The following is a 14,881-nucleotide window of genomic DNA, read 5'->3' on the forward strand; positions in this document are numbered from 1 at the left end:
TGTTTTCCTACCCGAGTCCAGTGGTATCAACTGCTCCAATATATTCTGCAGCTACTGACTCTCCTTAATAAGCAAGGTTTGCTCACCCCTATAATCCGGAGAGATAGGCAAGGCAGACATTATTCTCACTATACTTTACATATAAGTAGACAAAGGAGCCCAGGTGATCTTGCCCATGTGATCAGAGAGAGTAGCAGAAGCAAGACTAGAATTTGACTTCCAAGCCAACCTCTTTCACTACCAGACCACACTTTGAACCCTTTAAAAAAAGTTACATAAACAAAATTGTTATTCAGTGAAAAATCATCCACAATGTCAAATCCTAATGCAAAAACTTATCTTCTTAAAAGGTAGTTTATTTATTTATTAGATTTGATTAGTAATTAAACTATATTCAATGGCAGAACTTAGAATCTCTCTCATATTAATGTAGATATCCAACACTAGCTATAAAGTTGAGTATTACCCATAACTTGCCTAACAAGTTTTGATAACATCACAAATTAAGAGACCTTTTCTCCAACTGGGCCACTGGGTTAGACACAGACAATATCTGAGAAGGAGCATATTCAAAATTCCTCTCTTGTATCAATGCCATTTTTAAAAAAGTAAAATACAATAAACGTCACTTGCTTCTGCTGCACTGCATAACCATGCTAGGTATATTTTCTAAATCAAATTGGGATGTCATTTGAAAAAGTGTGGTTTAATAGTTTTTTTAAGAAAAATATTATAAAAGTATGACTTTAAATTACATTTAGTCATACATTTAACAAACTGCCTCTATGAAGAAGACTGTTACCTAAAATTAGGACTATCCAAGAACACTGCAGATGGATGTGATCACTATATACATTTATTTTTAAAACTCTATGGAAAGAAAAAAAGGAAAAATTCTTATTGATCAAGAGAAGTTATAAGAACTGGTTATGTTTAGCTGTATTACAGCTATACTTCAACCTGTATTGCAAGTTATTAGCTTTTGACCAGTTTATATTCAAGAAATAAAATCTTCATGTTTCAAAATTTGAGTACTAAGTGAACTTATGACTATCTCAACCATGCCATTCCCACTTCACACACACATCTTTTTATTCGTATTTCTAGTCTGCTCTTCTCTCTACAACCACAAACATTCATTTGGGTACTTTGTCTATGAGCTGTGGGAATACTGCTTACCTAGAAGTAAAACGAGAAGATCTGAGTAAGGTATCTGATTCCAGAAAGAAACAGGTTAGAAGTAATCAAAACATCTCCCATAGTGATCTGGACACTAAAAACTGAAATATGAACCAGGTTCCAATTTAAATGCTGCTTAAACTGAAGCTAGAACTACACTAAATAATGTTCCAAAAGAAAAGTCTCCAGCACATGGTATCAAGTTTAAATAACAGACTGGGTCAGTGGTACTAAATTGGTTTATTAACTTAACAATGATAATGATAACAACAATAGCACAGGCAAGGAATACGCTGAACACTTCACATACACTGTCTCATACATCATCTCATCTAATTTCACAGCACTATGAGAAAGACACTATTATCATCATCTTTTTCCACATTAGATGACAAAACTCATAGAGAGTTGAAGCAACCTGCCCAATGTCGTACAGTTAGTAATAGATGGAGTGAGAATTCCAACCCCAGAAGAGTGGCTGCCTCAAGTCTATTGCCTACTCACTCAGGCAACAAATATCTGAATGCCTACCATGCGCCACGCACTTCCTAAGCACCGGTATTACAGTGTTTCCACCCAGTAATATAGATGGATTCTGAACTATCTACAGGAATTATTTCCAGAATTTAGCACTAGCCAAGAGTGATGTTCCCAAAGGTTTACAGTACCTCTGCTGGAAAGTAAAAGCAGTGGTCTCAGGAGAACCTATTTTGAAATACAGACAGACTTAATTCAAATTCCTACTTCTCTCCCCTTACAGTGTTCTGTGTACCTCTTGGGGATGGAGACCCTATCTCACTCACTCTTAGTAACCGAAGTGCTGTGACATATCAGGCACTCAACTTACCATACAGTATTGTCATTGTTATGAGTCTGTCTTCCAGAGTAAGCAAGAAGCTATTTGAGATCCATGGGTTTTGTTTTATTTTTTCACCCATTTTTGTATTACCAGTGCTAGGGCATACAATGAGGCTAATACCATAGGCTAATACCATACAGTTCTGTGATGATTCATGAGTTTATGTAAAACATTTACCAAAGGCTCATTTATTCATTCAATAAGGAACGTTTTTCTTCTCTTCTTCTCATCTACCTCAAGCACCTAAGCAGCCAACCCATCTCTCTTCCTGCTGACGTAAATGAACCAAAAGGCAAGGCAGAACCTGGCTTAACAAGCTGCCAATTAACTCAAGAGCTCATCCGCTACACATTTCCTATATGTCATTTTCCTGGGCACTCCACCCTGAAAAAAGACTCAGGAAACATTTCCAAGCAGTGACAACTGAGAACTAAACCATGAGGCTCTAACTATATCTGCTGGAATGAGTTACGAAAGGTGACTCTGAACTCTATACACATGACTCACGTGAAATGCAATGAAGGACAAAGGTCTTCCTTTACTGAGTAGAAATGCCTACTACAACAACGTATTTGAAGAAGAAGTCTGTGGGTATGCTACTGAACAGGGCAAATCAGTTACATCTTCCAGTATGACATACCCTCCTAGCAAACTCTTAGTAGTTATTATGCGTTTGACTTATGAAAACTTAAAGTGCCTCCTTTGGACAGCAGACACACGCTCAAAACATGATGAGCAGAAACTGACTCTGCAGCCACACCATATAGAACATAGTCATAAAACATTTAGGCCACCTAAAATAACCACTGCTTTTACAGCCAATTAATTCCCTCAATCCTTCATTCCTCACCCTCTTCATTTCTCAAATCTGGACCAGTCAATCTGAATTCAAAAGCTATAATCCTTGGGCTTCCCTGGTGGCGCAGTGGTTGAGAGTCTGCCTGCTAATGCAGGGGACACGGGTTCAAGCCCTGGTCTGGGAAGATCCCACATGCCGCGGAGCAACTAGGCCACAACTACTGAGCCTGCGCGTCTGGAGCCTGTGCTCCGCAACAAGAGAGGCCGCGATCGTGAGAAGCCCGCGCACCGCGATGAAGAGTGGCCCCCACTCGCCGCAACTAGAGAAAGCCCTCGCACAGAAACGAAGACCCAACATAGCCAAAAATAAATAAGAGCCTACTTAATAAATAATAATAATAAATAAATTTAATAAATAAAAAAAAAAAGCTATAATCCTTAAAAACGCATTTCCCAATTCCCAACCATACCACTTCTTACCTGAGTTACACTGGGAGTTTCCCAACTACTCTAGGCCTTAGTTCCATCATCTACAGAATGAAGATGAACAAGCTATCCTCCGTGAGCGGGTTTTTTAGAGACCTCACAGCCACACAGGGCCTAGTGAGCACTAAGTAAATGTCAGTTACTATTATTATCCACTCTGACATTTAGAAATAAGTTACAAAGTTCACTATTAAGAATATCATGGATACATACTATATTCCAGCCACACCGGCCTCTTTTCTGTTACAAATGCCCTTTGCCCCTTTAGCCCTCAACGCCTGCTCTTCCCTACGCCTGGAATCATCTTCTTGCAGCTCCTCCATGACCAACTAACTTTCATCCTTAAATCTGAAATCAAAAATGCCCTCATCAGAGAAGCCTTCCTTGAGATTGCCACCCCCCAACATCTCACTCTCTTCTAACCTTGTTTTCATTCTTCCATGGCATTCACAAACATCTGTAATTGTCTTATATATTAGCATAGAGACCTTACCTATCTTTTTCACAGTGATTATTACAGCTCCTAGCATTGTACTTAGCACATAATAGCTAATAAATAAATAAATGAAGGATGTTGCAAAGTCAGATATTTTAAAAACTTAACATTGTGTTAAACACAACATAAAAAATAGTATCAGGTAAACATATGTCAAAATAAATATCTGAGGGAATTCCCTGGAGGTCCAGTGGTTAGGCCTCCACGCTTCCACCGCAGGGGGCCTCGGTTCAATCCCTGGTCAGGGAACTAGGATCCAACAAGCCGCGTGCCACGGCAAGCAAGCAAGCAAATAAATAAATAAATAAAACCTGATTGGAAAAACAGGGGTAAGAGGGACAGGGGGTATGAAGAGGTATTACACAATAGCTTTTTCTTTGCTGCCTGCTTAACTGCAGATAGGAATTCAAACAATAGAATTTACACAAATGAGGATACACAATTAAGGTCATTCAAAAAATTTAGGAATATTAAGTCTACTTTTTTACATGGTCACTCAATCATTTCCAAGGCCTGGATAATAAAAACAGTGAAGGTGACCAGAGTGTGGCTAACTCCATTTTCTTGATTAAGTTGAAATTCAGGACTTAACCACTGTATAAAGTAACAGTTTTTCCATTTGTTTAATTACATTCTACCATAGACTATACAGATCGATTTCTACCATAGCTGGGATTACCACTACCTGAAGATCATATATGTGGTTTTTACATGTGACTGATAAAACACTACTATTTCAAGATGTTCTGTAAGCTTCAAAGACATTCCATGAGTACTCATGGGAAACGGTTTAGAGTTTGTGTTTTTGTCCCTATTACAAAACGATGTTGATGTTATTTTTACTAAAATAATGATGTTGTTATAGTAGGATTATAGATGATTAATTTTATTTGACAAACATATTGTGGACATTAAGTGCAAGGCACTGCTCTAAGCCCTTTATATATTGGCTCATTTAAGCCTCACAACAACCATACAAGGTAGGTACTTTTATCATTATACAGCTGAGGCAACAGAGGCACAAAGAGGAAATTTGCCCAAGGTCACACAGCTAGTAAATGGAGCAGCTGGAATGTGAACCTAGGCAGTCTGGATCCAGAGTCCGTCACTAGACTGTGCTATCTAATGTTTTAAAGAAAAAGTCATTCCCAATGTTAGACTAGTTTCAGTTAAGTAAAAAACAACTCTGAGCCATCTGGGCTTTAAACCTAGACAGTAAGAAGGTTGAAGGGAAGAAGGAAAGCAGGCTGGAGTGGAAAAAGTGAAAATGAAAAATAAGGTAAGTAGAAAAAGAAGAGGGCCAAAAAGAAAGAAGAAAGTTACTTGTAACCACTGCTCATAATATCTGAATGAATGCTTTTTCGGAAAGAAAATAAGAAAAGAGGCAAGACAGTGTCCATATAATCCCTAACTAGCTTATTATATGGACTGTATATTTCCATCTCATATGCTGAATTAAGCCACCCAAATTAGGAGGAAACAAACAATTAACATTCCAAATTCCTTTCCATAAAACTGAAGCTACATGTTAACTGGTTCACTTAAAATGTGGGTGTTTAATGACTTACAACCAACTTCTTTTTTAGCAGGGTAAACAGTAACAATTTAAACTTTAATTTCTTATCAAAAAGAATTAGAATAATTCCACAAGCTAAGTAACACATAGGAAACTTTGGTAGAACTCAGCCAAAAATGACTAAACAAGAAAGAAATTAATAAAGCTTCATAGCATGTCCATGAGTTTCCAAAAGGATGTAATTCAAAAAGAATATAAAGGAAAAAATTACTTTTCATAAAAGCTATAGAGGGGAATGCTCTCTGAATATTTCCATACTCTATTCCAAGCAAGGTAAATTTAAGTTTAAAGTCAACTGTATAAAACCAACTAGAGCCAAATACTATCAATTTCCTCCAGGCCTCTGCTTTTGTTCCAAACTAGCCATTTAAAGGTAGACAAAGCCTTGCAACAGGAGGCCAGTCTGACCCAAGAATATGCCAGTTTGACAAATTTTTGTTCATCTTTTGAGATTCCTTCTCTCTCTCTGTGGCTGAGAGGAAAGAGAACAGTTACATAAAACAGAGAAACAAGTAAACTTGAGAGAGAGCACAGTAAACTTTCATCAGAAGCAAAAGAAGTTTGCTGAATAGAAGTTAACAGAAGTTGAAATGGCAAGTAGGATAGGCACTATGTCCTATTTATTTATTTACCTCTTTGATATCTAACAGAATGCCCAGCACCTACTAGATAAGAAACAAATACATGAGTGAATTCACCCAATAATGAGTGAATGAACAAATAAATGTTAGGAGAAAAGGGAAGGCTGCAGACTATTTAGCAAGTGAGACTCTTTCATTAAGTATTTGATTTTTCCTTGAGAAAGGGGCCCAGATTCAGGGTCAGGAAAGGGAGCACTCTTGAGGGGTACTACTTAAGGGGCAGGATGATGTCAGCATAATTACTGGAGAAGAATAAGTAACAGGGATTCCACAACCACCTATGGCTGCCAATGTTTTTTGCTGCCACATTTTCCCCTAAATTTATTGACTCTGATTTGGCATAATGATGAGACCACATTTGCAGCATGCTGAGGTAACCATGACCCCCTCCATTCCAAGAAAGCCCATGTTGCGGCCCATGAGTTGCTGTATCACCTGCTATTATGGGAAACTGTAACTGGTGTCAAGTGCAGAAAGGGAAGTTACCTCAGATCTGTTTGGACATAACATGAGTATTATCAGTAGGGCCCTGGAGAGAAAACAGCACATCCAAATAAGGTTTTCAAGAGAGAATTTAATGAAGGAATCATCTTCAAAAGTATAGGCAGGGTTTAGGGAAAGCAGCAGGGGATGGTGGAATACTCCCACACCAGCAACATGAGGAAGTCATTATCATCTCTAGGCCTAAAGGGGCAAGTAAAGGGTTACCAGAACCCAGAAAGATCTGTAACTGTAGCTGGCTGGCACAGAAGGCCACTGAATAGAAGCTGTGACCTACTCACAAAACACAGAACAGCTCTGGCAACACAAATCCAGCAGGAGTAAACTGGCTCTTCCAGGCCTCCTGCTCTTGTCCCATTGGTCAAAGCCAACCAGAAACCAAAAAGCAAGAGCAGGGTGGAGAAAAGATCTGAAGGGGCAAAAGGAGAATATACAATACAGAAGGATATTCCAAATGACCGCCACCCAGCAAAACACAGGCACATAAAAAGGTTTTGCCAGTTCCACCCAAATCTTCTAGGCATCATGAGAACCTGCAAAAAAGTCATAAACACAGGTACTTATTTGGGTTCCCACTGCCCTATATCAAGTTGAGGAAGAAAAAAAAAAAGATTCTAAGAGTAGTCCTAGGTAATTTTTGTCATTTCTGCATCTCTAAGAATAAACAGACAACCCTTTTATCTATAATGGATCACATCTAGAGCAACTCTCTTCTTTGTACTCAAAGGCCATCTATTCCATACCTTCATTATTACACTTATCATGATGTGTTGTGACTCTTGTTTGTTTCTCCCTCATTAGACCCTGAACTCCTTTAGGGCACAGATTGTCTTATTCATCTTTGTATCCCTAGCACTTAACATGAACTTGGAACAGAGTTAGCCTTCAATCAATGTGCACTGAATCAATTAGTGGACTCAGTGTCCATTAACTGGCAGCCCAATGCCAGGGTGCATAAAATCTAGAATGACCCTCAGCAATTAAACACTAATAAGTTTTATTCAGGACATGGTTTAAAACATTGAGCAAAAACACAGCTTTCATACCAGCCCACTACCAGTCTCTGTAGAGCAGCTTTTCTTGTGTGCTCAGATGGTATTTATGGCCTTTTCTACAATCATAGAACTCATTATCAAAAGAGCCAGAGAAAGATGGCAAGACCATGCTCCATCTCAGAAAGGAATCAAATACACATCATCTCTCAAAATTCTCACTCTTCTTCCAAGAATTGACCAGATCCACTAAAGGAACTAATAATCTGGGTACATTATGTGGAGGAACTCACGTTTCACAGCAGTGATAGATAACACTGATTTGGGGTAGAAACGCGTATACACACGTGCGCGCATGCACAACCCACACCCCCCCCCCACAAGCATGTTTAACTATCACTTCAACAGACGTCACCTTCTGTAATATTATACAGTAGCCATGTAACACAATCACATAATATCAGCATATCAAATGGATACACTATATGATGTTGGGTGATCATTAACAGAACCTGGAACATATTCACATTATAATTATGAATCACTTTCACATAACCCTGTACTTATGAAGTGCTTAATCATCTTTTTGTTGCTATAGTCAAATCTCACCTGTAGTTCTCCAAAGAAAAAGAAAAAAGTTAATGCCAGGTTGATAACCCTCTTTGAGCTATCACGATTTTAGGCCGCCAATCTCCTGCTGTCAGTAAGGTGAATGAAAACCAAATTTAAAGTTTGGTTTAAAGTGGACCCTTAGACTCCACTAGAAAGGTGAGTTTGCTATAAAAATATATTATCTCCCAAAACTCAGCATGAAAATGCTTTGTATCTCTAGCATCACTGTTCGCCTTCATTGCTGCTTGTAATGGAGTGTTGATACTGTTAAATCTAATGTCATCGTATATACCAAATTAAAATAACACTTCACTTTCTATTTAGGAATAGGGAATTCTGGGCTTATCTTGACAATACACTCAATTACTTTAAAACTCTAGTAACACAAGAACAGATAAAATGTGTTTCAAATAGATCGGTATCAGTATCTGATACTGATACTAAATGCATAAGTCCCCAAAACAAGCTTTTTCCAAAACCATCAAAAATACTTAAAATCATAAACACAATTTTATCTTTTTTGAGAGCCGTCATAAATTCTGCAACTGTCAGGTCCATGTAGCAATAAAATTACTCTTACCTCTATAGGACAATTATGTGATGTTTCCATCATATTGAAAATACAGACTGCAAGAACCTACAATTTATAAAGTTGTACTGCATATAGGTTCCTCCATTATACATGAATTAAAACAAAACAAAACATAGATTTACCATATGGCTTTCTGTTTAATAACACTGAGCTACCTCAGAGCAGTATTATGTTTCGTCTATCCTGGTTCAGTGTTTGGCCCAAAGAGAAATCATGACGTTTGTTTCATAAATTACCAACTCCCACAAGGTAGGAAAAGGGGAAGTTTATATATAATTCTGACAGTACACAATATGTGGCAATGACAGAATAATATCCAATATATTAGAATTATCAGTCACTTATGACTAAACATTTTCCTCTCCCTTCACTATAATATAAATGAAGTTTAACAAACCTCCACTAACATTCAGTACAAGTTAAAATACATTTTTAAATATAACATCTTTACCAAGGTAAGCTTTTCACTGAAAATAAATTTGAATATATTTAATGTAATTATGAATATGTCCGGACATCTGAAAGGATCACTTGTGCTTCTATAAAAATAGTGTTCCAAAATCGTGTTTCCCTTTCCTAAACTGAATTCCTAAAATTCACTGTGGAGCTATACAGTAAGTGTCTTCGTAAACAATAAAGATGCTTCATAAAAAAGAGATTTTTCCTCAGAAAACAGGTAACAGAATTTGTAAAAATTCGGCAAGACTGCCAGCACCTAAACGGTCAGGTTTGAGGCAAGAGAGTGGAATACTGGATTAAAACCGGGGGAAATTTCCTATCACTGAAAAGCCATTATGCAGACCTGCATCTAGGATGCTAAAGTCACAGCTCTCCAACCAACGCTGAGAACTTGCCAATACCATTACTTCGATACTCAACCATGAGTAGGACTACCCAAACATCGAGCAGGTGTTCTTGTCGTTTTTTCCATAACACATAAATAGTTCAAAGATACTGCCTTACACAATACATACTGAAAAGGTGAAACTATCTCCTCCCAACGCCTATCCCTTGGCCAAATGACTTCAATTCTTTCTCGTCAAAATAAAAGAGCAACTGGCAACCAGAAGACCCACAACTGAACTCTTCTGTCAGGAAGACAACGCCAAATTTGCTGCAGCCAAAGAAATGGCTAGTGCTCCTTCTGGGCTCTCACAGGAGATGGAAAGCTACACAATGGCAAGGTCTGTGCAGAGAAGGACACAGCAGGTCTGGGGCACACCATCCCCACTCCAGCCCCAAAAAAGCAAGGTTCTTCAAACCTATAGGCAGAAACCTGGCATCATCACACCCACTTACAGCCTGACAATTTACAAGCTGGTAAATAACACCTTCTAATTAGGAGAGTTCTAGTCTTTTATAGACGGAAATTTAAACGGCTTCCCACAAGTAAGATAAACCTGGCACTGGCGCCAGTTACTGAGAACCCCCAATGCATCAAACCTCCTGTTTCGCTACTGAACCTGATGAGCCAGTGACCAGGCTTCCCTACAGCCGAGAGGGGAAGAGCCCACGCTCCGGGCTGGGAGTGGAAGGGGAAACAGAGAACAGGAGAGCAAGGGATGGAGCGCAGAGGCGTGAACAGCTTCCAAGCAGGGTGGGCTCAGCGCACCGCCGGGCGACAAACAGCAGCGGCCACGCGGGAACCGGGGTGCGGGCTGCGAAGCGGGGTCCCCGGGCTGCGGAAGCCGCCCCCAGCGTCTCGCCCGGCACGGCTCGTGCGTCAGGCACACACACACCCCCACCCCACGCCCGCCCGCGGCTCTCGCCGAGTCCCCTCCCAGCGGACACACACCCGCAACCCACCGGTGCACCCACACCCCGGGCTCGCGCGCACACGCCCCTCCGGCCGGCGGCGCGTACGTACCCAGCAACACGCAGAGCACATCGAGGGCCACGTACGGCAGTCGCGTCTTGTCAAACATGATCTCGGCGCGGGCGGCAGACTAGGCACCCGATTCACGAGACCGGGCCGGGGACTGGCGACGGCTCCTCCCAGCCGGGGGAGAGCAGCCGAGGCCTGACGGGGACCCTGCGGCGTTCTGACGGGCAGCAATGGCGCCCGCGACCCCTTCCCTCGCAGCTCCCGCAACCACTCAGTCGGGGCCGAGAGGCTCGTGTGCCAGCCGCGGCGGGTCCGCTGCCTCAGGCCCTCCTCAGTCGGCCCTGGCCCGCCCCGGCTGCTCGCTGTCCAGGTCCAGGCGCCGTCTCCAACAGGCGGGGCGTCCGGACTCGTGCTTTAAGGATGGGGACCGGTAGGGAGGAGGAACACGGGCTCGGCCCCTCCCGCGGGGCAGCGCGGGACCCGCCTGCGCGCGGCCTCGCGGGCTTGGGGAGCGCAGCAGAGGCGGAGCGGTCAGTGAGGGGTGACGGGGCGGGGCCGGGGAAACACCAGGCCGGGGCGCGCCAGCCAATCGGCGCCTCTGGCCCCGCCCCGCCCGACCTGCGCAGCCCGCCCCTCAAGTGGGCCGCGCGGCGGACGGGCGGAGTGTGGGGTCACCTCCCGTGCGGTGCGAGGGGTGTTGCTCAGATCCATTTTCTGCCGGTGGTCGCCTAACCTGGCCTCCGCAACCCTGGCCGCCGGTTATTGCTGACTCGTGGGGAGAGCTGGACTCTCGACCCCGCTGCCTGCCAGCTCTCCTCATGGGGATTGGGTAATAAAGAGGAACGGGGTAGTCAGTGACAAAGACTCTCTCCCTGTCCAAACTTTAGCCAGGCTCCTCTGAGCCCTCTACTCGCCTGGGCCTCCATTGAGGCTTTCGAATCTGGTAGGGCAGAGCCCCGTATTAGCGTGAATTCTAAGTCATCCCTGTACCCTTGGTATCTGGTTACTTTTCATATGTGATCAAATTCCTTTATACATAAGTCCTTTAATATATAAGTCCTTGGCCTGCCTTTAAGCAGGAATCCCCCTACCCTTAATGTCTTCTCTTAATTTTCCATCCACTAACCCGCTCACTCTGCTTGTCTGTTGCCTGTGATAAACTCCCAGATGTCTTTGCTGTTTTCGGAGTTGAGCACAATTGCTTTCTCCTGTTGCAAGTTATGACCCCCTATTGCAATAGTTTGGAATAAAGTCTTCCTCACCACTTTAACAAGTGTCAGAATGAGTTTTCTTTATTCCTCTCACCCCTGATTCCAGGAGGACCCTAGCAAAATTTAGTAATCTCAGTTTCCTAACCTGTAAAATTGGGATGTTGATAATCCCTGCTCTGTGTTCTAGTCAAGAAGTGATAAAGTCCAGAAAAAATACACATGAAAGTGTTTTCTAAAAGCTTAAACCCTCTACAGATGTTAACCATTGGTATCTCTCCTCATTCATAAGATGTGAGACAAATTGAAAACTGTTACCTAGTACTTCTGACTTTGCCTGCAAAACAGTCATAAAATCAGTGGAGAGATACTATCACCCTCAGGGAATCTGAATATCTTGCCCCAAGTGATCCCCTAACAAGCAAAAGAATGTATTTGAAGAAGCATGTTTTTCTTTAAAAGGAATGTGAACATTGGATTTCACCTTTTGTCTAAATATCTTCTGAAACCATTAAACACTTTATACCCGAGAAAGATGTGCCATTGTTTATTCTCTGACTTCCCTTACTTCCAGAGTTACAGGGACCCCAAATTGTAAGGCCACAGTGAATTGAACTTACTTGTGGTATGTAAGTGTTTGGCATGTGTTAGCTGAATATCGTGATAGAAGTGTGTTGGTGTACAGGAGGCAAGCAAGGGGACGGGGTGTTCACCTGGGAGCTCTGGAGACTTCACAAGAAGGTGAGAGTTACATTGTTCTTTCCTGTCTCTCCCACACCAACAGCCATTTTCTTAGGTGAGAAGCTAGTAAAGAAGACAGTTAATAAGAAATGTTTTCCCTTTGGAGGAGTTACAAATAATAGCTTTAAAAATAGATCAACAGGAAAGTAACTCCCTGGTGGTCCAGTGGTTAGGACTCTGTGCTTTTACTGCCAAGGGTCTGGGTTTGATCCCTGGTTGAGGAACTAAGATCCCACAAGTCGATGAGCATGGGAAAAAAAAAAAAAAAAAGATCAACAAAGCAAAGTCCATTAAAATGCATTGTCATGCCCTGTGATTTTAAACGGGATCTGTGCTATGTGCAGATTATAAGCAGTAAGTCTTCAGTTGAGAGAATGATTAAGAAATGTCATTTTGCTTTGAGGTGGGGGGTTTTGTTAGTTTTTGGAGAGAGTGTTGTTTATTTGTTTTGGTTTATTATCATGATTGGGTTCTAGTGTGATCACTAGAATTGAGAATGAGTTAAGTAACCTTGAAATGATGGTGAAAATAATAAAAAGGAAACACTGATTATATAGTGACACCATTAACACCCCCTTGGGGGTAGGTACTAGTGTGTCCCTGGATAGGACATGAAACCTTAGAGATTTTCTTAAATGCCTAGCAAAGTTTGTCCTGGGGTCTGTATTTTTGTCTCTGTAATACAGCCATCAAATACAAAAGCAAAATAGAGTGGGCTTGGGAAGAATAGTCCTGAAGAATCTCTGAAGAAGAGAGAAACTAATTTCCTCTCTTCTTTTATTACTAAGCATTTTGAAAAGGAGACTGTAATCTACAACCTCCCTTTTAATTTCTCCTTAAATACTTGTGTAGTCTCACTTCTGTCCCCACTCCTCTACTGGCACTGTTCTTTAACATAGTGTTATTGGTACGTCTCCATCTCTCTGTTCCAACAGTGCGTACTTCCTTTTATTTTATAAAGTTTCTGCACAGTAATAAGAATAAATTCCTTTAGAGCATTTGTGTTTGTATGTGCTTATGTCCTTTCTCCCCACCTGGACTGAAGCAAATGTAGTGTTTATTATACTCAAAAAACATTGTAAAACTAAAACAATTAAAAATGTAAGTGTCTGATTCCCTAGTACATGTGTCTCCCTCCCAAAAATAATTTCACAATATGATATAATCCTTTTTGTACTTATTGTCAAAGCTATTTATTACCTTATTAAAGTTTTTTATTATGTAACATTTGATACATAAATATATATATAACATATAAGTAAGTTATGAAGCATAATAATAGACAACTGGGAATCCACTACTCAACTTAATACCTAGAGCATTGTGGTATCATTGAATCTACCTGTGTGTTCAATCCCTTTCTTGTTCCCTGCTTCAGGAAAAGTAACCACTATCCTGAATTTTGTGTTTATCTTTTTCTTGCTTTGTTTTTTCAAAAACACATGACCACACGTGTATGTATCTCTGAAAATATATATTGTTTAGCCTTCTTGTATTTTATCTTTTAAAAACATTATGCCATATATGTAGTTTTCTGCCCTTGATTTTTTTCACTCATTTCTTACACCCATTCATGTTGCTGCAATCATTGCAGGTGTATCGTATAAATGTATCATTTTATTCATTCTTCTGACAATGACCATCTGGGTTATTTCCATTCTTGCTATTACAAATAATGCTGCTGTGAACATTCATGTACATGTCTCCTGTGTGGAATCGCTAGCTGTGGAACTGCTGCATCATGGGGTATGCAAAAATCCAACTTCACTGAAAAATCCCAGATTGGATTGCTAGGCGGTTATACCATTTTACTCCACCCCCACCAGTGGTAGATAAGACTCCACATTTACATCAACACTTAATATTTTGAGATTTCTTAATTTTGGGTAATTTAATAGATATAGTCTATATTTCAACATAGTCTTAATTTGCATTTCCCTGATCACTAATGTGGTTGGGCATCTTTTCCTAAATTTATTCACCAAAAATGTTTCCTCTTCTGTCAATTGCCTATTCACATTTTTGCCTGTTTTTCTATTAGGTTGTTTATCTTATTTTTATCAAACTATAGAAGTTCTTTTTATATTCTCAGTAGCAATTCTTTGTGTTGTAAATTTTTCCTTCCAATATGTGGCTTGTCATTTCACTTCCTTTATAAGCAACTATGTGACAGAGTTATTGTAAATGTAATGTAAGCAGAAGTCTACTGGCAGATTTCTGTGAAAGTTTTTACTTTCCTCACCAAAGGAAAAGGCTGGTTTCGCTTCCCTCTGCTTCCTACCTTCCTTTAACATGGACATGATATTTAGAGTTACAGCAGCCACCTTGTGATCATGAGGGAATGGTCAAGAAGAGGAACATCACTGGTCTTTTTA

At 40.7% G+C, this 14,881-nt stretch overlaps 1 protein-coding gene across 2 annotated transcripts in view; it reads right to left on the reverse strand.

Moving 5' to 3' along the window:
- The window catches only part of PLPP1 (phospholipid phosphatase 1), a 114,604-nt gene extending 103,536 nt beyond the window's left edge, over positions 1 to 11,068 (reverse strand). Inside the window, exon 1 of one of the 2 annotated variants that reach the window (XM_059916383.1) lies at positions 10,600 to 11,068. In XM_059916383.1, coding sequence (XP_059772366.1) covers positions 10,600 to 10,657 — 58 coding nt within the window. In that variant the 5' untranslated portion in view covers positions 10,658 to 11,068. The remainder of the gene's footprint in view (positions 1 to 10,599) is intronic. The other variant, XM_059916384.1, reaches the window with a different exon arrangement.
- Positions 11,069 to 14,881: the final 3,813 nt, after the last annotated feature.

The sequence above is a fragment of the Balaenoptera ricei genome, chromosome 3, assembly GCF_028023285.1.
Source record: "Balaenoptera ricei isolate mBalRic1 chromosome 3, mBalRic1.hap2, whole genome shotgun sequence".
NCBI classification, from domain to species: domain Eukaryota; kingdom Metazoa; phylum Chordata; class Mammalia; order Artiodactyla; family Balaenopteridae; genus Balaenoptera; species Balaenoptera ricei.